At 56.1% G+C, this 26,111-nt stretch overlaps 1 protein-coding gene across 4 annotated transcripts in view; it reads right to left on the reverse strand.

The window, feature by feature from the left end:
- Positions 1-1,856: 1,856 nt before the first annotated feature.
- Positions 1,857-26,111, reverse strand: part of GATAD2B (GATA zinc finger domain containing 2B) — a 46,136-nt gene continuing 21,881 nt past the window's right edge. For 3 of the 4 annotated variants that reach the window (XM_075075466.1, XM_075075467.1, XM_075075465.1), the window contains exons 2-11: positions 20,554-20,883; positions 14,361-14,490; positions 13,995-14,126; positions 13,511-13,642; positions 11,124-11,294; positions 8,160-8,475; positions 7,086-7,288; positions 6,080-6,190; positions 5,442-5,559; positions 1,857-5,139 (exon numbers count right to left, since the gene is read on the reverse strand). In XM_075075466.1, the coding sequence (XP_074931567.1) occupies positions 5,006-5,139; positions 5,442-5,559; positions 6,080-6,190; positions 7,086-7,288; positions 8,160-8,475; positions 11,124-11,294; positions 13,511-13,642; positions 13,995-14,126; positions 14,361-14,490; positions 20,554-20,882 (1,776 nt within the window). In that variant the 5' untranslated portion in view covers position 20,883 and the 3' untranslated portion in view covers positions 1,857-5,005. The remainder of the gene's footprint in view (positions 5,140-5,441; positions 5,560-6,079; positions 6,191-7,085; positions 7,289-8,159; positions 8,476-11,123; positions 11,295-13,510; positions 13,643-13,994; positions 14,127-14,360; positions 14,491-20,553; positions 20,884-26,111) is intronic. The other variant, XR_012657487.1, reaches the window with a different exon arrangement.

Below are 26,111 nucleotides of genomic sequence, written 5' to 3' on the forward strand. Positions count from 1 at the left end.
CTAAAATCCTGCACATCAGGCCGGAAATCCCAAATAATGGGCTGAAATCCTGCAACGGGAGGCCGCGCGCCCACGAATTGGCATCAAAAGGCTGCGAATGTGGCCTGAAATCCCACAAATTGGGCTAAAATCTCTCATAACTGGCCTGAAATACTGCAAATGGGGCCAAAGTTCTACAAACTGGCACTGAAAAACCCCTCAAAGGGGGCCTAAAATCCTTCACCTCGGGACTGAAGGCCTGCACATTGGTACCAAAAAAATCTGCAAATCTGACCTGAATTCACCCAAAAATATGGCCTGAAATCCTGCATATTTGCTCTGAAAAAAAAATGCGCTAACTTTAGGTCTAAATCCTCCAAATTGCTACCTACCTCCTATAAACTGGGCCCGAAATCCTACAAATTGGGCCTAAAATCTTGCAAATTGGGACCAAAATGTGAAATTTGGGCTGAAAACCCACAAACTGGGACCAAAAGCCTGCAAAACTGGCCTCAAAAAAATCTGCAACGTTTAGGTCTAAATCCTGCAAATTGGTACCAAAATCCTGCAAGTCAGGACTGAAATGCCAAATTTGGGCTAAAACCCCACAAACTGGGTCTAAAAATATCTGCTCAATTTAGGTCAAAAATCCTGCAACCTGGTACCAATATCCTACAAATTCAGCCTGAAATCCTGCAAATTTGGGCTGAAAACCCCACCAAGGGGGGCCTAAAATCCTGCAAATCGGGATTAAAATGTGAAATTTGGGCTGAAAACCCACAAACTGGGACCAAAATCCTGGAAATCTGGACTGAAATGCCAGAATTGGGCGGAAAACCCAGAAACTGGGCTCAAAACCCCTCAAAGGGGGCCTAAAATCCTTCAACTTGGGGCTGAAGGCCTGCACGTTGCTACCAAAAATCTGCAAATCTGACCTGAAATCACACAAATTGGTACCAAGAGCCTACAAATTCGGCCTGAAATCCTGCAAATTTGGGCTGAAAACCCCACCAAGGGGGGCCTAAAATCCTGCAAATCGGGCCTGAAATGCCAAATTTGGGCTGAAAACCCACAAACTTGGACCAAAATCCTGCAAATCTGGCCCGGAATCCCACAAATCAAGCCTGAAATCCCACATACTGGGACCAAAAACCTCGCAAATTCAGCCTAAAATCCCGCGAGGCGGGGCAGCGATCCCTGCCGGGGGGGGTGGGGGTGTTTTTTTTGGGGGGGGGGGGGGGGGGGGCGAGGAAGGAGGCCGCAGACCGCAGGTTGTTATAGATGTATATTGTATATATGCCAATGCAATAATAAAAACAGTGCAAATACAGTTACAGTTTATAATACTCGTCCCCCCCCCCGGCCCCGCTCCCCCCGTGCTCAGCCACCCCCCTCCCCCCCCCCCATGGGACACCCCCTCCCTGCCTCCGGGGCTGCTGGTGCCGCGGGGGGGGGTCCGAGTTTGCGTGGTGTGTGAAAGGCACAAGATTCGGGAGGTGGCCGCCGCCACCAGTGCATCGCCGGGGCCGGGGGGGGGCCGCCGGCCCCGTGTCCACCCCCCCCGCCCCAGCACCGTTTCGCTCCCCCCCCCCGCGCCCCCTCCCCGCCCCCCCGCCCCCTCCCCTCCCCTCCCCAGCCGAGCCGAGCCGCCGGGAACCCCCCTTTTTGCACGTTTCATGTCATACACACGAGGTCACACTACGAGAAGGACGTGACGACTTCCACAACACCCATGGCAAGGCGGGTTCGCTTTCCGGGGTGGTTTGTTTTCTTTTCTTTTCTTTTTTGTTTTTTTTTTTGTTTGTTTGTTTGTTGTTTTTTTTTTTTTTCTACACAATGTACAATTTTTTTATTTTTATTTTTTTTTATCCTTTTTCTTCTTTTTTTTTTTCCTTTTTTTTTTTTTTTTTTTTTTTTTTAATGTGTCAAGAAATAGCTTATATACACGAATGAGTCCTTGTTATAACATTTCGGCAGCGATATCGTAAGCTAATGAAGGGTCGAGGCCGGAGGGAGGTTAGAGGAGGGATGGGTTATGCCTTTGGAGGAACCAAAAAAAAAAAAAACCAAACAAACAAATAATAATAAAAAAAACAAAACACCACACACACACACAAAAAAATAACCCAACACCACCCCGCCCCCCCCCCCCCAAATAAAAGCGTTTTCACAAGCGGATCTAACCCTAGCTGTAAAAGAAATGCGAAGAAAAGCGGGAAAGAAATCCTTATTTCTGTATCCAGGGAAAAAAAAAAAAAAGAGGATTTTAGTTTTCTACCGTACGTCCCTGGGGCGGGGGGGCGGGGCTCAAGCCAAAAAAAAAATTAATAATAATAATAATAATTAAAAAAAAAAACCTGTTAAACCTGCGCAGGTCAGAGCCGAAGCCTCTGGGGGGGCCCCGGGGCCGCCGCCACTCCCTCCACGGGACCCCCAGGGAGCAAAACGGGGCTCGGCAGCCCCTGCCCGCGCTTTTGGGGGGGGTCATATTTTCTTGGGGGGGGGGGAAACTGCCTGCAGACCCCGGGGCCGAGGCGCCCGCCCCAGCCCGGCCCCATTGAACCCCCCCCTCCCCGGCCAGCTCCAAGGAACTGGGGGTGGGGGTGGGCAAAACCTGGCTCCCCCCGTCCCCGGGGCTGGGTTTCACTTGTAGCACCATGAAGTCGGCGTCTTGTTCTCCACCGGTTCCCTCCGCCCGCCCCCCCCCCCGGCCGGGAGAGACTCGGCTTTAAGTATTGCACTTGGTTTGTGTTTTTTGTGGTTTTCTTGTGTTTTTTATTATTTTTTGTCTTTTTTCATAGGGTTTGTTTTTTTTTTTGTGTGGGTTTTTTTGCCTTTTTTTTTTTTTATTTTATTTTTTAAAAAAATTTTATAATTTAATCTCAACCCATGCGCCCAGGTCACCTCGTACCTCTCGGTAACACCTGACGGGGGAGAATGGCACTTGAGCGAGGGACTAGGTTTGGGGGGGGGGGGGGGGGGGGGGGCTCGAAGGGCCCTTGGGGGTGTGTGCGTGTGTGTGTGTGAAGGATAAGCCGATAAAAAAAACCCCCAAATAATCCCCTAAAATAATAAAAAATTCAGGTTTAGCCAAGGGAAAAAAAAAAAGAAATATATTTGTCAAAGCGGTCCCGTGGAAACGGGGCAATAAAAGATTTGAAAAGGGTCTCAGCATCCTGGGGGGGGGGGCGTGGAGGAGGGGAGCCAGCTAAAAAAAGCCTTAAAAACAAAAAAAAACACACACAAAAAAAATATATGCTGATATATACACGTCCCTACGCTTCACCAGCTTCCAAAAAAAACCCCCAAAATTAAAAAAAGATAAATCCTTTTGCCTCTGGAGGGCCCCGGGGGAGGGGGGTTTGGGGCACCCAGACCCTTCGGGGGTTAAGTGCTCATTGAATTGAGGGGGGGCTGCTGGGGGCTGGGGGGGTCCCCCCCTCCCCACCCACACGCGGGGTGGCATTTTGGGAGAGGAGGCGCCTCGTCCCCGGCGGCTGGGGGGGCTCCTGGGGTGCCGCGTCCCCCTCCCGCCCGTCGCGCGGGTCCCCAGGGGCGAGCTGGCGCTTCCGAATTGCACGAGAAAATGTTAATGTTGGCAGTTTGGGGGAGGGGGATTTAAAAAAAAAAAGAAATTAATTTAAAAAAAAATTTAAAAACAACGAGAAAACTCTCAGGAAACCCCGGGAGCAGCAAAACCTCCCCCCGCCCCCCCCCCCACCCAACCCCCGGCCCCGCGCGGACGCTCGGTGTTGGGTGATTTTGGGCACCGAGGCGGAGGCGAGGGGACGGGGGGGGCGCGGGGACGGCTCTGCCGGGGTCTCTCCGGCAGCCGGGGCGCGATTTTCACTGGCTAGGGTTGGTGTCTGCGGAGGAGGAGGAGGAGGAGGGGAGGGCCCGTTAGTGTGAAGGTTAAGTGCAAATAGAGCGTTTCTCAGACGACTTTTCGCGACTTATTTCTTGCTTTGGGTTCGTTAACCGCCGGCCGGAGCCCGGGTGCCGCGGGGGGGTGGGGGGGGGGAGCGCGGTGCCGTCCCCGTCGTCCACGAGTGCCGCCGACCACCGAGAGCGGCTCCGGAGCATGCAAGAGCGCGGAGGGGAGCGGAGGGGGGACTCACCGCGCCCGAGGCCACCGGGGTCGTTCGCAGTCCGCTCTAGAGCCCGCCGAGAAGCGCCGACGCGGGCACGCACCGCGCCGCCCGCCGCCCCCGCGCCGGAGGGGGCTCCCCGGGCGGCATCGACGCCCCTCTGCGCCCCGCCGGGCTCCTCGGGTCGGTCGCGGAGGGGTTTGCCGGCGCCGCCGACGGGCACCGGCTCCTCACCAAACCGGGCTCCCTTCCTCCGGGGAGAGACGGGAGCCGAGGCGTCGCAGTCGGCGTCTCCTGACTTCTTCTGCCGGGCCGAGGGAACCGTAGCACCCTGCCACGGGCGGCGGGGTCCGGCCCATCACATCTCTGCGCCCCCGCTTCCCCCGGGAGTCAGCTTAGGCTGCCCTTTAAAAAACAATAACGGTCACTTAATGTCGAGTGGATGCCCTTACAAAGTCTCTGGAAAGGGAAAAAAAGGTTTAACCATCCGTTTAGCAAAGGAAGGGCGGGGGGGGGGGGGGAAACAGAGAAAAAAAGGGGGGGGAAAAAAAAAACCACAACACAATTAAAAATTCTATGCTTTGTCATTACAAAAAATAGCATAAAACAAGCTTTAACACATGTAGAGTGCTGATTTCAAGCAGACATTGTTCTGACCTCGGGCAAAGGAAGTGACCTCTCACTGCTCTAGAAAACCAAAGAAGTTAAGGTTTGGAAAAAGGACAGGTCGCTGAAGGTTTGAAATGTTTGTTTGTTTGTTTTTTTTCTCTCGTTTCTTTGCTTTTTTCATTTGTTTTTGTTTCTTTTTTTTTTTTTTTTTTTTTTGTCTTTTTTGTTTTGTTTTGTTTTCCCCCGTGTACGGTAGGCACCAGTACAGGCACTGCATGCGACGGAAGTGGGGAGGAAAAGGAAGCGGGGGGGACGACGGTCAATAGGCGTTATTTCTGTCCGCTGATGGACTGCGATATAGAGCGGGGTGGGATCATATCCAAAAGGTATTCCCGCTGCCGGTCCGCCAAACTCGACGCTTTGTGGCCTCCGATCCCAGCATTCAGGTAAGCGATGTTAACACCTGGAGGGAGGGGAGAGAAAAGCAGGTGGGGATCCCTCCAACACGCCCCCGCCGCGCTCAGAGGACCCCGTTTTGTCACCGAGCCCCGCTCTTACCGAAGGAAGCGGTGATTTAACCCAAACCCACCCTCCGAAATCCGCAGGGGGAGGCAGCGCCGTCACCATCAGCCTGTGCCGGTGGCAATTCGCCCCCTCCCCGCCTCCCCCAGCTCCCCCAAAATAACCCGAGCGGGCGCAGACCGACCCGTCCCGCTCGCCGCCGAGCCCCCAGCCCCATCCCTCCTCGCGCCCGGGGGACGTTACCTGGCATGCCGAGGAGACCGCCCGCCACCGACAGCTGGGGCGCCTGCGCAAAGTTGGAAAGCATGGAGCGGGCAGAGGTGGGGATGCCACGCTGCAAAGTGCTCTGGGGCTGCGGAGCCTGAGGAAGAGAACGGACGTGGTAGGAAGGCACCGGCATCGCCCGGCAGCCTGGAAGCACTCGCTGACGGAGCCGCAGCCAGAGGGTGAAGAATCAGTCGTGGTTTTGGGGTTTTTTTCAGGCGGTACGTGGAAAACCCGGTTTGCAGAGGTGCGTCATCGAGCGGCAGAGGCCAGGGCCGTGCTGCGAGCTCCCCCGCCGGACGGCATGGCATCGACAGGGGAGGGACCCGGAGGGAAAGGGGTGGGAGAGGAGACCAGCAGCGGCTACGGTCTCTGCTGGCAGGAGGAAACGGGGTGCAGGGGGCTCGGGTTAAAAGCAACCCTACAGTCCCCAGAAAACAGGGCAGCCGGACCCCAAAGCCGCCGTGAGAGGGGGCAGCGGGATGCTCGCACCGCCCTCCTCGCCGGGGAGCGCTTGCTGCGCCCACCCCGCTCCGAAGCGGGAGCTACAGGCTACGAGCGAGGGGCCGCGCGCTGCCCGTCGGCCGGGAACGCTGCGGGAAAGGAGCGCGGCTCACCTGCCGGAGCGTGTGGTGCCGCATGATGTTCTCCTGTTTGCTGACGCTGGAGACGGCCGGAGCTGCGGTGGGGGATAAGGCTGCCTGCTGCTGTAGCCTCTGCTCGATCTCCTGAGCGAAGGGAAGAAGCAGAAGCATCCTCAGAGGCGCGTCCGGCCAGACCTCGCCTCCGCGACGAGAGCCGACAGGTCCCAGCTGACCCCTGCGGCGGCACGAGCAGGGCACGCCGGGGCTCACGCCGGCACCGGCCGCGGCGCTCCCGGGGAGGGGGGAAGCGGGTCCCTCTCCCCACGCTCCGCAAGAGCTGCTTTATTTGAAAACCCGGCCGCTTTCCCAAGGCGTTACTGGAACCGCCGTCTTGCCGCAGCCAACACCAACAGCTTTTCTATCTCTGCACCCACTTGTTACAAACAGCCCAAAGACTCTTGCTGCGAAACAGGCACGTCCCGTTTGTCAGCAGCCAGGTTCCGCTTCGTATTTCGGGGTTTGTTGGTTTTTTTTTTACAGTTGACAAATGATGATTCCTGTTTATTTTACCCCAGGGCCTCTAAACAAGTTCTTCAACACCAATTTATCATGGGAATTTAGCGAATTCCCCCGCTTCCACAGAAAAGCGAGCAGGCAGCAAGCAGTCAAGTGACTTCCTGCAAGTTCCAGGGAAGTCAGCGGCAAAGGCGGGGAGGGAAGGCAGCTGTCCCCAGCCAGCCTCGAGCTACGAATCCAGGGGGAAAACAACACACAAAGGGAGAGGAGCGGCCACTCCGGAGTGCTCCGGGCACTCAGCACCGGACTTGCGCTGTTAGGAGCTCCACGAGCCGAGCTGGGCGTCCCCCCGGAGAAGCTCACGCACGGGGAACCCCGAGTGACCTACCGAAAAGCCGCGCGGCTGGAGAGGTGCAAGGGGAAGGGGAGATGGGGGTCGCCCAAAGCCGCAGCGGGGAGCTCCAGGCTCTCCCGGAGCAAACGTGCCCCACCGGCGGAGCTCGCAGAAGGGCCGTGTACTTGCCTGCTCCTGCTGCAAAGCTTTCACGAAGGCGTTCTTCAGTCGGTTGGTGTGCTCTGCCTTCAGCGCCTTCTTCTGATTGGAAGTCATGCACTGCTCGCACAGGATCTTCCCGTTTTTCTCCTGCTTCCAGTGAGGGGTGAAGTCGGTGCGGCACTGGGCACAGACAAAGGGTTCCACACGCAGGAGGGAGGCGCAGCTTTTACCTGGGAGTCACCAAAATCGGGAGTTAGGTGGGAAAACGGGACAGCCCTCCACTCTCACACCGCCTCCTCCAGCCCGGGCACGACAGCAACGGGCTCCCGTGCGCACCGTGGGAGGGAAGGTCCCAGCAAATAAATGGATTTTCAGGACAGCGTTGCATCAAAGGCCAAGCTCACTCTGGGCAAGAGCTCAGAGAGACGGGAGAAATCCTGCCCCGGGGACAAAACAACCCGACAGTGCTGGGACCAGATCTACAAGGCTATAAAAATCTGGGGGGTCTTGGTGGCTGAGTCAGGTGAGCCAGCGACGCACCGCAGCTACGCTGTGCCAAGCATGCCCTGGAAGAGCACAGGCTAGATCCCGGCCAGCTGGGAGGCAACAACCCAGAGGGAACGGTGAGGAGGGAGCTAAAACCACCACGATACCACAGCCATGGGACCCCCGGCAGTCACAGCTCCGTGGATTTTACATCTCAGCTCCCAAACATGCGTTCAGGGCAAGCGAAGGGCCTGGGAGACCCCTCCCCATGTGGGCAGAGCCCGACCAGCCCCAGGGCACAGGCACGGCTGCTCCAGGGCCGGCTGCAGGCTTGGCACGTCAAGGCTGCCAACCTCGCCAAGCCGGCTCCGTGCCCACGGGGTCGGCACGCAGCTCCCTAGAGCCCAGCGGGGGTCCAGGCTCTGCCCTCCCCTCTACCACAGGCAGCCACAGCTAGAAGGAGCAGAGCCGAGGGCTGGGTAAGACCAGAAACTGTTCTCTTGCAGCCTCCCGAGCTGTAGATATTGGTGAAAAAAAAATAAAATAAAATAGGGATCAGCACGTTGGAGCACTGTATGAGGGCAGCTGAGGAAAGCTGCAACTCCCTGGGCTCACCTTGACTGTCGATAACGCTCTGCACCACCTCCTCCAGCCCCACCATGTAGATGAACTCGCTGTTGGCTGCGCTGGGCAGGAAATGCAGCAGGGGAGCGGGCGGCTTCGGGGGTGGGATCTCCAGCAGCGTCTTTTCCAGCTGCTTGCGCAGGGCAAGCTTGGCAGCTGCCTGGGAGTTGGCGGCGTCGTTCAGAGCACTGGGGCTGGGGAGCGGAGACGACACCCTGTTCACAGTGCCAGGCTGGATGTGAGAGGCAAGGTTCATATAGATGGCTGAAGACGACGTACGCTGGCAAGGAACAGAAGAACTTGATTGCTGGAGAGGAAGAGGAGATGAGGATTAGTATAGAAAATTAATACAGCCCCCGATTACGGCTCAGCCCCTAAGGTAACCTGGATGAGCCAGATCGCCTTCTCGCAACGCTCCGTCTGCAAACGTTCCCAAAAGGACCTGGGGCGAGGAGCCGTGCTGGGACTCGGGACTCGGGAGCTCATCTCGGCCCCTGCGATGAAGCAGTGCCGGTGCCGCGAAGCCTCCAGCGCACCGGAATCCGCAAGAGGGGTTTTGGAGTCTGGAGCAGCCCGGGGGACGACTGCAGGGGAGGGACCGCGAGCGCAGGGTCCGGCCTCAGGACCCAGCATCGGCCTCGCCGAGCGTAGGCAGCGCCGTGATTCACACGCGGGCACCATCGCTCGCTGCTCCTCCACCTCTTGCTTCGCTGATCTGGCAGGCGCCCAGGCAGCATCCCCGCTGCCAGATGGTGTCCGTCCCCTCCCACGCAGGTGCTCCGAACGTGCCAATTCCCTCCTCTTCCATTTCCAGAAGCTTTCTCCTGCACCCTCCGTTCATTCGGATGCGTGGTCCCTCCCGCACATGACGGTAGCAAAGCACAAAGACTTCTGCCGACCCGAGGACGCAGCTTTTGCAGTCTTTTGCGATAAGAAGCCGTCAGCCCGCAACCTATTTAAGCCCTGCCTTTCGCCCAGCCTACCTGTTTCCCGGGGTAAGAACGCTGCCACGCACGCAAAGGGGGAAATCCCGAAGGGTAACAAACCCTCTCGGCGATTCAAACGGGGTCAGCTACCGAAGCTCGGGGGACACGGTCGTGTTGGCTGAGAATAACTCACGGAAGATCCATCAGTTTGCCCCGGTTTTCGTTTTTAAGACCGCTAATACTTCACTGACTGGGGAAAAGAAGGCAGAGAACCAGCTACTCCCAAAGCAGTTGTTCTAATGCAGGTCCAGGAAAACTAATGGCAGAGCTGATCCGGGATAGCTCACGCTGATCTAAATAAATAGCTGATGAATTAACACCCGTGAACTCACAACTCCTCTGTAAGAGTAGTCGGGGTGGTTTTTTTAATCGAACACGTAATTAGGTCTGTTTGAGAGTTGTGCAGGTTCAAGACTTCCAGATTGCTGTGCGGTCGCGTTGGTGATGTACAAATTTGCACCATATTATCGTTAGGACAGATGAAACAGCAACAACCCCTGAAAGGATTGAAGAGGGGTCGTCGCCCCGGGCCCGCACACCCCCAGAGCATCGCAGCCGAGCGCCGCCGTCTGGGACGAGGAGCAGAGGCCGCCCCACAGCGCGGGAGATGCAGCCCAGGATCCAAGGCTGTTCGCAGGGGAAAGGTTTGATTGCTCTACGCAGCACCAGTGCTAGAACTGGAAAGCGTTACTTTTTCCCACCAGCCCCCCTTCCATTTCCAGTCTTCACGGAAGTCTTTCCACTCTTCCAAAAGTAAAACAAATGGTTTTTAAGCATCCTGCTCCTCAGCTGCAGGGAGCTCGCTGCGCTCTCCCGGCGGAGAGGAGCGGAAGGAAAGCACACGCGAGCGAGCGTTGCTCCTGGCTGCGGGAAGAGGAACCGGTCCTGCTCACAAACCAGTCACGCCGCTTCACCGGGGTCTTCACGTCGCTGTTGCAGCAGGAGGCCGAGCGCTGCTCGCACAACCCGGCGCCTTGGTAGCCCCAAACAGGAAGGTTTAAAATTATTGATCGTTTCATTCTTCCATCAGGTCAATGACAGCCATCTTCACCCACGCTTGGGATGTATTTCCACCTGCAAGCTTTGCTCTGACGTCTTCATGCTGAGCTCTGAGCACCTCCGTGGCACCAGAGACTCACAAGGCACCTCTTTGGGCCCTGCCCTTGGGTCACCCCAACCCCAGGCAGCGCCCCAGGCCTGGGGCAGGGGGGCTGGGAAGTGCCCGGCGGAGAAGGCCCTGGGGGTGCTGGCTGACAGCCGGCTGGGCATGAGCCAGCAGTGCCCGGGTGGCCAAGGAGGCCACCAGCCCCCGGGCTTGTGTCAGCACTGGTGTGGCCAGCAGGAGCCGGGCAGGGATGGGGCCCCTGTGCTCGGCCCTGGGGAGGCCCCACCTCGAATGCTGGGCTCAGGTTTGGGCCCCTCGGGACAAGAAGGGCCTGGAGGGGCTGGAGCGTGTCCAGAGAAGGGCAGCGGGGCTGGGGCAGGGTCTGGAGCACAAGTGTGCTGGGGGGCAGCTGGGGGAGCTGGGGGGGTTTAGCCTGGAGAAGAGGGGGCTGAGGGGAGCCCTTCTCGCTCTCTGCAGCTGCCTGAGAGGGGCTGGAGTGAGGGGGGGTCGGTCTCTGCTCCCAAGTCACCAGTGACAGGGCGAGAGGGAACGGCCTCAGGCTGCATCAGGGGAGGTTTAGGTTGGGTGTGAGGGAAAATGTCTTCCCTGCCAGAGCGGTCAGGCCCTGGCACAGGCTGCCCTGAGAGGTGGGGGAGTCACCGTCCCTGGGGGGGTTCAGAAACCATGTAGACGTGGCACCTGGGGACATGGTTTAGGAGGCCTGGGGGTGTTGGGTTGGCGGTTGGACTTGGTGATCCCAGAGGTCTTTTCCAACCTTAATGATTCTGTGATATTCTATTTTCCCTTCTCGCAAATCCCACCAGGCAACTGTGCCCAAAACCCCGCGACAAGTTAGCAACCTACCGGCTGGTAGTTGATGGCTGGATTCATGCTTGGAGTTGTAGTGCGGATGAGGCCAGGTTTAGGAGGAACCCGCTGCCCTTGTAACTGGGCAGGGTTCGGAGCAATCACGCGCTGCGACATAAGCATATGGGGCAGGGTCGTATTTGTGGCAGACCTAATGACACTGTGACCCTGTTGAGAAAGCAAACAAGAAATAAACTTTTATAAAAGAAGGACTTGAGGCAAAGCAGAATTTTTAGTCCCCTGATTAGGCTCTGCGACAGCAGAGCGTTTCCATTTATCTGTAATTCCAGTTAACTTCTCACGCGAGGCACTGCTCAAAGAACCGCACTTTTCCTCTAATTATCCTTTATTTTAAATAATCGCGGCCATTTTGCAGGGACAGAGGACGCCTCAAGTTAATAAACTCCTATTTTCTGTAGAGAGGCTGGAATTGCACCTGACTCAAGAAAAAGGGTAGCAATCTCGTGGAGGAACGGCTTCCCAGGAGGCAGCTAGCTCACTGGGAAGAAGATGGACCTCCCGGACCTCGGCTGGGATGTTCTGGAAGGTCATTTTCAAGACGCAAATTCAAGGCCTATCTTTGCATTAAAACCACCCCGTCAATTTGATCAATACGGAAAAAATGCAAGGGGAAAAGAGGGCATTAAAACAAAAAAGAGGCTGTTTGCCAGCTGCGTAGAGTTTTAAAGCCAGAACTCACACCGGTGCCCGCGTTCAAAGTGAAACAGTTATAAGAGTCCTGACTAAGAGGGAGACGGGTGTTCGCTTTTGCTGCAGGAATGCAGAGGCGTGCTACAAACCTCAGTCCGGGCCGTCAGAAACATGACACCGGGATTGGAAAGACCTGAGCACAGGCTGAGCCAGGGCTTGACCTGCCCAGGCTTCTCCTAACGCTCCGCTCACAGCGAGGCCCTCTGAGCGCCGCCAGAGCGACTCCAAGGGGGGATGACAGGTAGAAGGGCTCAATTATTCTTTTTTAATCAGAGATGATCTTAAAATATTAAACACCTCCTGTCTGACAATCTTCTCCTCCCCTCCTCCCCCTTCCTTTTTTATTAGGCTTGTTCTAGATGAGGTTCTTCGCTGTCACACATAAGAAAAGCTTCACAAAGACTGTGCAAACAATGCGTTTCCTCTTCTCCCAAAGCCCATTTCCTTTACCAGCCCGATCCCACTGCGAAGCCACAATAGACTTGACCCGGAATCGTTGCCATAGCAAAGAAAACAAATGCCACAAACAAAGAAGATGGTTAACGGAGGGAGTAAGTGATCAGCAAAATTGAAATGAAAGTCTTTTGGCAAAAGCAGGAGAGCGAGCGACGGGCAGAGAGAGACACGCTGGAGGATCACCTCCGTCCTCGTCCCACACAGCATCTCCCCAGCATCTGAGTTTGCAGCCGCATCGCTGGGACTTTGTATATTCTCATATATTATCAAAGAAATAGAACTGACAGCCGCCTGCTGAAAGGACAAAGTCCAGTTCCCGATGCTACAGAGCTTGGGGATGAGGAACACGTGGGGAGGGGGCCGACCGTGCCCCCAGGGGACCCCGAGCCCTGCAGCAGAGCTGGCCCAAGCCCCCCGGAGAGAAATCCCCACGGCCCGGCAGCATCAACACCCCGCTCCACGCGCGCACGCCGCGCGCCCTCCTTCCAGTGAGCTCATACCGTTGGCTTCTTGTTTACCCGTGCAATGTTAAACAATTGTGTCATCTCGAACCAGCATTGTTCCAGCGCACAGGCAGAAAGGTAGCCGTGTCAGTCGGCACCCTGCTCTGCCCACAGCGCTTTCCCAAAGAAGGTAAGCATTTCAATTCCCTGTTTTGTTTGCATTTTTTCTTCACCCCCTTCCTCTGACCGTTCTGCACCGTTTCAAAAGGCAGCTCTGTTGACCGGCCGTTCCTGCGGGTACGTGTAAAGGAGCGGTTTTTCTCCCTGCGGCCCCACAACCTGCGTTACCCAGCAGCAGGCAACTTTCTTCAGGGCCACCGCATCTAAATTCAGCTCCTTCCACCTCACACGACCCAAATCGTCGGCTGGCCTAACCTCCAGACCTCCCCGCTGAAAAATCCACCGCTTCTGAAGCAGGAGAGCACCCAGACCTCCCCGTGCAAGGGGCCAAGAGGCGGGACAGGCACGAAGTGTTACGGGGACGGCTCGGTCTCTGCTGACGGGCTTCAGAGATGACCTCGCCTGCGGAGAGAGCTTCCCAGACCAACCGCGGGACCCCAGACTGCTCTACTCGCGGCGCTGAGAACTGCCAGCATTTATCTGCCGCTTGGAAGAAGCATCTCGGTCGGACAGAGACAAACGCGCAGCGTTGCGCGTGCGCCAAGCAAAAGCGTTGAGTCTTCTGCACAGGCAACGGGTGTGAGGAAGGCTCACCTGTAATGTCCTTAAGTTTTGAGGCTCAACCCCCTGAGCTCCAGGCCTGGAGGGAAGCTTGGACAGTCCCTGCTGTCCCACGTGAGCAGGAGATGGCTGGACAATAGACACCGCATTCTGGACAACTGGAGTCTAGATTGAGAGAAAATGCGAACCGGCGTCAGCGCATGGCACGCGGAAAGGAAACCCATCGAGAAACCCGACGCGGACCAAGCCTCATCGATGCGACATCAAATAACTAATACTTCAGAGCTGCATAGATTTATCTCCTCGGCTGGCCCGGAGGGCAGCGTGCTAGGTAGGATGTGCTGCGGATTTGCTACAGGCATGCTTTGGTAAGAAATATCACACGGGAGGACAAATGTGGAGTAAAGGGAGGCTCAAGAGCAGTGCAAGTCTCTGTGTTTGCCCGCTAACAGGCCTCTGCGAGGCCAAGGGCCTTCCCCCCGCGCCCAGCCCCAAACGCCGCCGCTCAGCACTTCACCTTCTGTACCACGTTCTCCTTTTGCAGCTGACTTTGCCTCAGTTTCTTCAGCAACACAAGCCTGGCCTCTTCCAGCCGTAGCTCATCCCGAAGCTGCTTGATCAGCTGCTGTCGCTCCTCTATGCTTTTACCCTACAAAGAGGCAGAAAATCAGTCAAAACTCAAACAGCTGAAACCCGCTGCTCAGCCGTGGTGGCAAGGGGAAGCTTTAATGCAAGCAAGAATTTGCACCGTGGATAACCAAGGGTGCAAGAGCTGGATCGTCACACCCAGAAGTTACCGCACGGCTCAGAACCCTCCTTAGCTCCCCAATCCCCTGCGGCAGAACAGCTCCCTGCTGGAGCAGCCACCCGCGAAACCCCTCACCTTGAACATTTCAAGATTTGCTGCCTTAAGTCTTTCCTCCATACGAGAGCTGGAACGGGGACTGGATGCCTCGTTATCGGAGAGGACAATTATGTCTGGCGAAGGGGTTAATCGTCCCCTGTCCTGGTCACTGCGTAACAGAAGGGAGAAGAAGGGAAAAAAAAAAAAAGACTGAGCCACAACACCGAGGCATCAGCAGCAAATCTGGGAGCGGGACAAACCTCCCCCCCCGCCCCGTCACGGACGTGAACTGGAGCTCGGCGCTGCTCTCCACGCCCGCAGAGCTGACGAAGACCAGCCGACTGCCGGCTTTAGGACGGAAGCATCCTCCTCTCACTCATCATAGACTGGTTTGGGTTGGAAGGGCCCTGAAAGATCACCTAGGTCCAATCCCCCTGCCATGGCAGGGACACCTTCCACTGGACCAGGTTGCTCAGAGCCCCGTCCAACCTGGCCTTGAGCACTGCCAGGGATGGGGCAGCCACAGCGTCTCTGGGCAGCCTGTGCCAGCACCTCACCGCCCTCATAGCAAAGAATTTCTTCCTTATATCTAATCTAAAACTAGCCTCTTTCATTTTAAAGCCATCACCCCTTGTCCTATCACTACATACCCTTGTAAAAAGTCCCTCTCCAGCTTTCTCAGGGGCCCCTTTCAGGTACTGGGTGGCTGCTATAAGGTCTCCCCGCAGCCTTCTCCTCTCCAGGCTGAGCAACCCCAGCTCTCCCAGCCTGGCCTCGTAGCAGAGGGGCTCCAGCCCTCGGAGCATCTTTGTGCCCTCCTCTGGACTTGCTCCTACAGGTTCATGTCGGTGTTGGGGGGCCCTCGAGCTGGAGGCGGCGCTGCAGGGGGGTCTCACAGAGCGGGGCAGAGGGGCAGAACCCCCTCCCTCACCCTGCTGCCCGCGCTGCTGGGGATGCAGCCCCGGGCACGGCTGGCTGCACATCGCCAGCTCATGCTGAGCTGCTCATCAACCAACACCCCCCAAGTCCTTCTCCTCATTCAAAACCATTTTCTTCCCCAGGGTGAAAGGTGGGTTGTTTAAAGGGCGAGGTAAACAAACACACGACACAAACCCTATCTGCCAGAGGGCCGGCCAGGTGTTAATAATGAGCCATATAGTAACTGAACAGCGAGACACAACCGTAGCCAGGTGCCGAGATGAGAGGGAGCAGGGGCCGGTACCCTGGCTGGCATCGTTCATACTTACCCAGAAAGATCACCACGATGCTGGAGAACGGGCTAAGTCCCCCCTCAGTTAACAGAACTGTAAATACTCCCAGCCTATCTCAATACAAATCTATTTTAAAGGTCACTCTGTAAAGGAAAACCTGAATAAATAAGAGTCAAAAGATCCAATTGAACCGTGACCTAGAAATCAGTGAATGAAAGGAGCAGCAGCGACAACAGCGCATCACGGGGGAGGGGGGGAATTATTAAAAAAATATAATCAGTGCTATAATCCAGCAGTATCCAAGCACCGCGCTGTTGGCCGTGGCATCACTCAGAGTAAGGAGACGCTAATAAAAGCCCTTTGCTATCACCAATTTAATGTAATGGTGCTTGGAGAGCCTTGGAAAAATGCTAAATAGTCCGGCGTGAAGCAGCACGAGCGCTGTGGTTATAAAGGTGCCGGGCACGCTGCCACCGAGGCAGGCAGAGTTATCGCTCCCGGACTCACTGGAATGTCTTAGGTGCAAGGCTGCGGCAGGGGAGGCGTCACACAGATTATCTTATCCAAAACTTTCAGCGTTGAACACCCGGGAGGAAGCACGGAGGCGAATCCCAGCTCCCAGGCTCGGCCGCTCCGAGGGCGGTGGGTCCGGAGAGGATGCTCGGAGCGGGACACAGCCTCGCGGCGGGTTTTGCCTTCGGCGGCGTCTCCCAGACGTTACAGCCGCTTTTGCAGGCGTTTCAAAAGCACTGGTGCTGCGTAGCTGCTCCCTTCCCCAGCCGCTGCACGCCTGCTGCAAACCTCACCGATCACAGAGTTTGCTAGTCGCTCTTCAGCTGGAGAAACGCCCCCAGCAGCACGGCTCCGAACCATCAAAAAAAGAAGAAATCAAAGCTGCGGAAGCTCTTGGCTGAGCCCAAAAGCACTGGGACACGGTGTTTGTGGGCGCATTATTTCAGAGCCCTCAATAACCTCTTTGTGGGCCATCGCACACTTCAGGCATCACATGAACGCGGTATCTGCTGATCGATAGATACCCTGTTCCTGTGGATCTTCTCTCAGCACCCCATGGATGCTGTGTGTTGGACCCAAACCAGGGGTTTCCCGGCTGCTGCTCCCTCTCTGGAGCTGAGGAGGAGGTTCCTCACGTCACCGGTGGCAGAAGGGTCTCCAGCTGGGGCTCAGTTTGTGGGCAGAGAAGGTCCAGAGCATCCTACTGAGATAAGGTCAGCCCAAACCGGTCCAGGCAAACTAACCTACATCCGGGGAGGTTTATATTTAGCTGGCCAAGGACAAGAGCTGCTTTTAGATGACCCTTCAACAGCAGCTCTTCAGTGGCCCATTGCACTCCCACGGCATTTCATCTGCCTTCTGCTGCGAGCTGCCCAAGGTCCCTACCTCCCATCTCTCCGTTAAGGCATGTCTAGACAGAAAACCGCTCGGGGATAGACACGTCCTTGCAATGAAGCAGGTATCCCGGGTCAACTCGCAGCCACCATTTCCCGAACAGGGTTTCAAACGCCAAGGAACGCCGCGATGCCCAAGTGGTTGGATTGGAGGCTCCCCGGTACGCGCCGGATCGCACGTCAAAAATAAAAGGCTTCAGCTGAGCCGTCCCTTCCTCCGTCACCTCAGGGCTGCTCGCACGGACCCCTCAGGCACCGAAACCAGGGCCCTGATTTTGCTGCAAGCCTCTGGATGCACTTGCTTTGAGTAACAGCTTCGCAAACTCTCGGACCAGAGAGACTGAAGGCAATCAAGCACCGAGCACAACAGCTTTCCTTGCCCCTCTTGCGTCCTCGGCCACATCTCGGGCGGACCCGGAGTAATAAAGCGACAGATTTTGGTTCAGGATTTTCCTAAACGCGGGCCGTCATTAGGGCTGCCGATGATTATTTTGCACAAGGATCCAGATACATCCAGGCTGTTTTATTTACATTCCACCAAGGGGAAGAAAGTAAAGCCAGCATGAAAACCAGACAGGGGAGAAGAGGGCCACCTGCAAAGAGTTGCTGAATATGTCAGGGTTGTTTTATTTACTTTTGTCAAGGGAAGAGCATAATTACAGCAGAACTACTGGAAGAAGAGCTCTGCCGGTGGCGCGGGAGGCTGGCAGGGGTGGGAAGACATGGAGCACCATCCCAGGCAAACTCCAGATCAGTGCTCCTTATCTGCTGGTTAGGAAAACCGAACACTCCCACCCTTATTCCTCTTGCTAGAGACGTTTCTGGCACTCAGAACTCACAGCAGAATTTTTCTACCTCTTTCTAGGGCTGACTTCTTTTCAGTCACGGTGATTCAAGTCTCTGCATCCGATGCTGGTACCTGACTGGATTCCCAGTGTCTTGCACCATATTCCAGCGACTCAGCCGAGCGGGCAGCCCTCTGCAGTGCCCGACACTCGCCTCCCAGCTTTTCGGGGAGAAGACAACCTTCACAGTAACTTACCCAGAGCCATGGTTATTCCTACAGCATCTAACACCTCCAGAGCTGAAACCCTGTTGCCAACCGGCTGAATATTACCTGTGTTGTCTCACCCCCACAGGGCTCTTTGGGAGAACTGCACTTTTCAGAGGTGCAACCCCACAATGATGCACTTGGAGGAGGACACAAGTAAACCCCGGGCACCTAAAAAGGGCGTTGCTCGTACCCGAACGCTCCCACGAGCGCAGGTAAAACCCAGTAACACACAATAATAATGACTCTGCCTCACCACACGCAGTACTTCGGATTTCACGGGAGGCTGAACCATCGGCAGAGGTGACCAGGCAGATTTAAACCACATATATTGTCATTAAAGAAAAATAATCTGGGTGGGTTTTTTCTTTCCCACCTCCGCACTCCAGCTCTGTCCACCACTTCTGATGCTCTCTGCAAGCCAGGGCGTGACAGATCAGAAAGTGCCTCTGAAGGCATTAATCTAACATTTACTATAGTGACAGCACCCAGAAGAGGTCTGAAGCGTTGACATCCCCTGCCTTCAAATCCCCCGTCCATCACCATCACTCACCCGCCCCCGCTGGGACAGGAGCCCCGCAGAAGCGCACGCAGCACCCCATCGCTATCCCAAAGCCACCACCAACACAAAAAGACCCCGATATGACGCATCAACGAAGACGAACGATCCCGGTTTTGCTGAATCACGATCCCGGTTCCCCGATGAACAGGGAGAGTGAGAAAAGAGAACCCTGGCGACGCGCTCCCCGCCACGAAGAGGGCTTACCCTGCCCTCGGCCCTTCTTCGGACCAGCCAAACTTCCCGTACGTCCACGTGTAAAGATGTACTCAACCAGTAGGCGCTTATCTCCCGGCCCGCAGATGCAGCTCCTGTCGTTGCAGGCTGCAGCTTTGCACAGGAATTACCACCGCCCCCTTCAAACAACCCTTCAACTGCAAATACCCGGCTCCTGAGCAAGGCGCAGTCATTCTTCTGAAGCACCCAGACAACAGACTCGTAGAAGGGCTTGGGTCGGAAGGGACTTTTAGAGGCCACCTAGTCCAACCACCTGCCATGAGCAAGGGCATCTTCCACTAGATCAGGTTGCTCAGAGCCCTGTCCAATCTGATCTTGCATGTTGCCAGGGGTGGGGCATCGGCCTCCTCTCTGTGCCGGTGTCTCACCACCCTCACTGTAAAACATTTCTTCCGTATACCTAGGCTGAATCTCCCCTCTTTTAGTTCACAGCCATCACCCCTTGTCCTATCGCTACAGGCCCTACCAAAAAGTCTGTCCCCATCTTTCTTCTAAGTACTGAAAGGCCGCAGCCTTCTCCTCTCCAGGCTGAACAATCCCAGCTCTCCCAGCCCGGCCTCACAGAGGGGCTCCAGCCCCCGGAGCATCGCCACGGCCCCCTCTGCCCCCGCTCCAGCAGCCCCGTGTCTGTCCCGTGCTGAGGAGCCCCGAGCTGGAGGCGGCGCTGCAGGGGGGTCTCACAGAGCGGGGCAGAGGGGCAGGACCCCCTCCCTCGCCCTGCTGCCCGCGCTGCTGGGGATGCAGCCCAGGGGACGGTCGGCTTTCTGGGCTGCACGTGCCCGCTGCCGGCTCCCGGCCAGATTTTCACCCACCAAAACATCACAGGGAGGTCTCAACACTTTGCACCTAATTAAAACAGGACTCCTCCATTCTGCTCCTCAGCCCCTTCGCCAAGCCTGCGCTGGCTCGATATCCGAATCAAGCCAAAAATCAAAATCATTAACATTTGTTTCCTTCTCCCTCCCGAGAAAGCCGAAATACGGACAGAGGCGGGATGTGCCGGGGCTGCGCAGCACACGGGACAGGCTCTCACGTGCGACCCTCCATCACCCCGCGCACGGAACCTGGCTGCAGGTATTGGCTGCGGAAATTGAGTTGCCGGAGGTCACCGATGATAAAAATCAGGTGTGTGAGCGCTGCACATACAGAGAGCGCGAAGAACGCCAAGGCTTCTCCTGGAAAACAGACTCACCAGCACTCGATCGCTCAGGCAACTGCTTCTCACGAGCTTTCTCGGGCTCAGAAGGAAAACCATTTACTCCTCCCTCGCAGAGGCACCAGCCTGGCCAGGCTCAGCTTTGAGAGCGACTCTCCGTGCCACTTGCATCAGATCTGGCCTCCAGCTAAATAAAGGACTTCTGCTGCCGCTTTTGTAGGTGCTAATAAAAAATCCTGGCTGGAGGGGAAGCCCTCCTCCTTCGCGCGCACAGGCAGGGTCTGCTCTGCCAGCCCCGCCGACGGTTGTAGCTTATAAAACTAAATGTATGGATAGAGGAAGAAAGAAAATCCGTCTGGTTTTTGGGGGTGGAATAAGAAGGGCAGCAGAAGCAAAAACAACGAAAGAAAAGCGCCGAATGCCTTCCAGAGAAACTCTACTGGGAGAGCAGGCTCCGCTCCTCGGCGTTCAGCCAAAGGCACCTCGCAGACACTGGGAAGACTCCCCCAGGCCTGCAAAACGTCGATTTAATTTCTGACTTGGGTTCTCACATCTGGCAGAGCACAGGATTAACAACAGGCAAGCTACAGACTCTAGTCGTTCGGCACCTACCTTCTCCTTGCACTCATATCCACCGGCTCATCATTAATGTTTTCCTTCCCTGGCCTCCCTGCAGTCCTGCCATCCCCATGGGGCCTAAGGCTCCCATTCAGCTTTTCTTCATAGACTTTCACACCATCCTGTTTCACCGGGAGCTCGTGGGGCACCTCAATGCCCGAGAGGTCTTTCCTCTTCAGCAGTGCCAGCATCTTCAGGCGCTCCATCGCCTCATGTCCTTCCATTTTCAACCTCTTTGCCAGGACGTCATCCCGATCATCTGCTTGGTCCAAGCTCCGTTTCAAGAGGTTCAGGCGCAGAGCATCTTCCGTCATTCTGTCCATCCTGCGGGGAACAGAGGTTGACATAAGGACACAATCAGTATCGCGGCAAACAGAAAACGGCTGCGGCAGACCCGGCTTAACTCCCCCCAGGGCCGGCGGGGACCTCTGAGCCCAGCCTCCCGCCTCGGGGAGCACCGGCCTCCCACGCGCCTGCATGCGGTGACCTGCCGGCAGCAGTGCTGCACGCTTTTAGTCCCGATCCTAAACCAGCCAGGCGGGGGGTTTCCCAAGCAGAAGGAACCGCACGCACCCCGATGAGCGAGAGCACCCCGAAGCCCTTGAGAACGAGGGCACAATCCCCTGTTCAGCGTTAAAACACCGCCTGGTTTGCGACTTTGACAAGATTCACTAGAAAGGGGAGCTGGAAAATGCTCAAGTCATCCAGGGACACGACGAGGGCAGCTTCGCTCCTTCTCAGCCTCAGTTTTTGTCAGGCTTTGTACCACGGACTTTTGTTTTTTGAGGGGACCTGAGGCACGGTTTGAGCCCCCCGCTATCAGTACGAATGCCAGGGCACGCCAAGCTTGGTGGCAAGCTTCCAAAACACAGAAAATTCCCTACCGCACGGTTTTTCCTGCTCTTTCTACGCTCTCAGGCAAAGCCGCCCTGTTAGTCAGCGAGGAATGCGAGGTACCTCCGCGCTCAAAGGATGAAGGCACGCACAAGAGCATCCCCACCCATGCTCACCCTCCGTCTTCCCCAGCCGACCGCCTGCCTCTCCTCCAGGTGCAAAAATGCCCTGTGGCAAACAGATGCAGTAAAAAAGGGGGAAGAAGCCACAGAGCCCATCCCAACCCCGTCTCTCTGCTCCCAGGCTGATAAAAAAAATAGCTACAACAACAAAAAAAACAAAAACCCAAAAAAAGCCACGGGAGCTCCACCTGAAAACAAGGAAAGACCAGCTCGGTGAGGTCTTCACCTACCGACGCGCAGACCAGGGTGGGGGGCAAACGACCAGGGAAGGAGTCGGAATTAAAACGTGGCCGTCTCAGGAACACCGATAACTTTTGTCACGCCGCACGCCAGCAGCTCGCGGGGGCTCGTTAACAAGGTCTGGAAGACAAGGTCAAAGCGGCCGAATCTCGGGCACCTCCGCTCCTCCACACTCGCTTCAGGTGGAGCTTCTTAAACTTGGCTCCAAGTCACTCACGAGATAAAGCTTCGCCAAGCCAAATTTCTGCCAGGAAAATGTTGTTCTGGCTCAGTTCTAAATCCCCTCTAATTACACATCTTACGAAGTGCAGCTGTCACCCAAGTTCAACTACAGCATCAGTACGGTTTCAAGGGTACGAACCGCGCTAGAGAAACCTTACTCTTAAAACCAAAAAAGGGGTGCAGGCGCGGCAGGCAGCAAGGAAACAAATGCACATCTGCAACGCAATAGAAAAAAAGTCCGACCGAGCCTCTGGCGCAGCCCCATCTCAAAGAGGCTGCCACGTTCAGGGTGAGCACCTTAGACCTCTTTCTACTTGACAGTCTAGTCTCTCTGCAGGAAAATGCACGTCTACGGCAACCAAATATAGAAAGGCAAGCACGGGCAGGCCGGGGAAGACACATGAAATGCTGCTCTCCACCCCCATCCCTAAGAAGTGACCCCAGGTTAAATTGAAGCTGTGAGCGGCGGTGGGTTATTTAAGACACCATGGGATAGCGAGAAGCCTCACCGCACCCAGCGCTGCGGTCTGGATCCGGCTGCTGGGAAAGCGCCGAGCTCCAATTAACTCAGCCATGAAAGGGCCTCCACGGCTGCTTCCTCCACTTCATACTCTCGGGAGATAAAAGAAAGCGAGGAGGAGGAGGAGGGAGAAGTCCAGATACCCGGCAGACAAAGGGTGACGCACGGGGAGGGCGCACAGGCACTTTCTAACCAGCCGACGCGTCAGCGTTTGCTTGAGGACACGTTAAAAAAGCATCCCTAGGTAGTGGTACCCCCCCTGCGGCGCGGCCAAGTCATCCTGCAGGTTCTTCCCTACTGGGAAGCTGCTTCATCCCTATGAAACGAGCTCCACGTTGATGCATGAATATATCGCTTCAAAAAAAACACAACCCCAAAACAACACACGCCGAGCGCAGGAGAGCTGGTGCCACCGTGACTGATAAGCAATCTGAAGCGATTTCACTGAATTATCTCTCGGTACTGAAAAGCCTCGTGCTGCTTCACGCACGTGGATATTTCACATCGCGTGTTCTGACACCCAAGACAAATGCAGCTGGAATATCGGTGGCAAGTAGAAAAATAAAACGATACTAGAGCGCACGAAGGAGGTTCAGGCTTCCTGAGCGCGCAGCGGTCTTCCTGTGGCCTTCAGAAGGGTAGCGAGATGTACCTGCGCGAGGAAAACCATCAGAAGGTCGTAAAAATTCACCGGTTTTAAAAAATATGGAAGGTGGCACCTGCACCTCAAGGTGCCACGTCCAGCGAAGCCATGATGGATAAGAAAAAAGCAACGCACCCAAAGGGGGAGTTGCTGGGCTCTGGTGAGGTTTCAGACCGAGCCGTACCCCTTCGCAGGCAGTTATTTTAGCAAGGCAAAGCGCCGCCATGAAACACGAGCAGAGTTGTGCGTTTCCTTTAAAGACCCGCGGCCGCCGCTGTCCCTTTGAACTGCTACAGGGGAGAGGGGAAGAAATTGCGTGCCAGTAACTGCTGGGTCGGAGCTGGGCTGCCTCTGCGCACCTGTGAGCAGAAGGAAGCTGTAAAGGCCCATCTGCAGGGGCGCAGGCGATGGGGAGAGTATTCTGGGCCGGCTGCAGAGCTGGGCAGTCACCAGCCGCACGGAGTTTAACACGGACAAGCGCCGGGTTTTGCCCCTGGGGTGCGGCAGCCCTGGCTGCACAGGCAGCCTGGGGCGCGAGGGGCTGGGGAGCAGCTCTGCGGGGACCCGGGGGCTCTGGCCGACGGCAGGCTGAACACGAGCCACCAGCGTGCCCTGGCAGCCCCGAGGGCCAGCCGTGCCCTGGGGGGCACCGAGCCCTGCATCGCAGCTGGGCGAGGGAGGGGATTGTCCCGCTCTGCCCCGCGCTGGGGCGGCCTCACCCGGAGCGCTGTGGGCAGCGTTGGGCGCTGCAGGACACTGAGGGTATAAAGGTACTGGAGAGTCTCCCGAGGAGGCCGGAGGGTTGGGGAAGGGTTTAGAGGGGAAACGAGGAGCGGCTGGAGTCCCTGGGTTTGTTCAGCTGGAGCAGAGGGGGCCGAGGGCAGCCTCATGGCGCTCTGCAGCCCCCTCCCGAGGGCAGGAGGAGGGGCAGGGCTGGTCTCTTCTCTCTGGTGACCAACGCCAGGGCCCGAGGGAATGGCAGGGAGATGTGCCAGGGGAGGGTTAGGCTGGGCATTAGGGAAAGGTCCTTCCCCCAGAGGGTGGCGGAGCCCTGGCACAGGCTCCCCAGGGAGGCATCACGGCACCAGCCTGGCGATTTTCCAGAAGCGCTTGGCCAAGGCCCTCAGAGACACGGTGTGAATTTGGGGTGTCCCGTGCAGGGACAGGAGCTGGGCTCGATGGTCCCTGGGGGTCCCTTCCAGCTCAGGGCATTCTGTGATTCTATGATCTCCGTGCTCCGATCAGAGTCGGAGCATGAAACAAAGCCAGTGCCAGCAGCGCCGGCAGGATCTGTGCCCAGCGATGGAGTCGGCAGCAGGCAGGGTCCACCGCCACCACCAAGACCACAAAGGGGACGCAGGGGTGGTATGAAGGGAGAACAAACCTTTTGCTCAGCCTCTCTGCAAGACAGAAGGTCTCACTCTGCCTCCCCTTCCCTGCAGGAAGCCCAGAGGCCTCCCGTCCCATCACCAAAGTGGGGTTTTGGGTGTCCCTCACCTACACAGACCCATCTTGCTCCATCGCGAGAGCCGTACCACGTTGCCGAGCACGATGGCGTCCCTGTGATTCTCCAGCTTTGCCATCACCCGCTAGCACAGGACCAAAGGACGAGCAGTTTGTCCTTTGGGAAGTTAAGGGAGCGCCATCTCAGGACGCAGAAGAGGAACACACCAGGTAGGAAATCGAGGTCTTGGCCAACAAACACCGAGGAAAACAACACGCCAGCCTCCGAGAGCCGACGGCCACCAGGCAGCGGGATTTCGGCAGCGTCATTTAACACATCCACTTGCTGCGGGAGGGAAGGACTGAGCAGACCATGAATGAAACCCCTGCTTGCAGAGACGCGAGTAGATGGTATCTGAAGGGTTTCAAAATGCCCTCCCCCTTAACATAAGTGGCTTCGGTACTAGAAACAAATCAAAAGCACTGTTATCAGAAACAGGTACCACAACTATTTAATCCTTTCAAGAGGAGGGTTTCCAGGCTTGGTGAGGAGCACACGCTTTCAGCCAGATTCAATAAAAATTAAATTAGGCTTCAGATTCTTTATTGAATGGGGCCCTTCAGCGTTAACACTCAGCTGCGAGGAGGGGGAAAGGGAGGGGAAAAAACTGCAGCTTAACTGGGAGCCCTGGGAGTTTCCAGAGCACCTCGAGAGCAGAACTGGGCAAGCCAGGGGTGAGCACACAGCTCCGTCCAAAAATTAGCAGAAAAGAGCAGGAACTCTTTCAACCGCGGGCTATGCCGTGAGTCTGAAGGTCAGGAGCTTCAGCACCGGCCCTGCTCTGTGTCACGGTAACCAAAGGAAAAGCAGAGATTAAACCTCTCCGGTTTGACTCGTGAACAAGGACTGGATGTGGAGCATCTTTTTATCAGCAATCTGGGATTATGAACTAACCAAGAGCAGATTTTTTCCCCTCCCGCCCTCAATTTTAGCCACTTTTCAGAAGAAACCAGCCTCGTTAATCAGACAGCAACAGGACCGCGTTAAATGGGTGCACGCTGAGCGACGCCGCTCAGCCGCGCCAGACAACGCGGGTGTGCTCGAGTCACACCTGAAGGACGGGAGGCAACAGGCACGGCGGCACATCTTCACCAACACGGCATCGCAAACCTGACTCGCCTCCCTCCGGCAAACCGCTCCCGGAGAGCTGGCAGATCCCAGGAAGCAGGCTCTCCCTCTCGCTTCCCTAAGGAACTTTATTTAAAAAAAAAAAAAAATAAATTGAAACAACATTCTCAAATGGTGGCAAAAACCCCGAGGGGAAAACAAGAGAGCTAGAAAACATGTTTTGTTTCTCACTTGATACAGACTGTAATTATCTCCAGTTGCAGCTCTGGAGGTGAGCGAGGCTTCCTGACTACCTAAAAAACCCCCAAAACCTCGTGTCAGTTTAGAGCCGACACCGAA

The sequence above is a fragment of the Phalacrocorax aristotelis genome, chromosome 25 (assembly GCF_949628215.1).
Source record: "Phalacrocorax aristotelis chromosome 25, bGulAri2.1, whole genome shotgun sequence".
Lineage (NCBI taxonomy): Eukaryota > Metazoa > Chordata > Aves > Suliformes > Phalacrocoracidae > Phalacrocorax > Phalacrocorax aristotelis.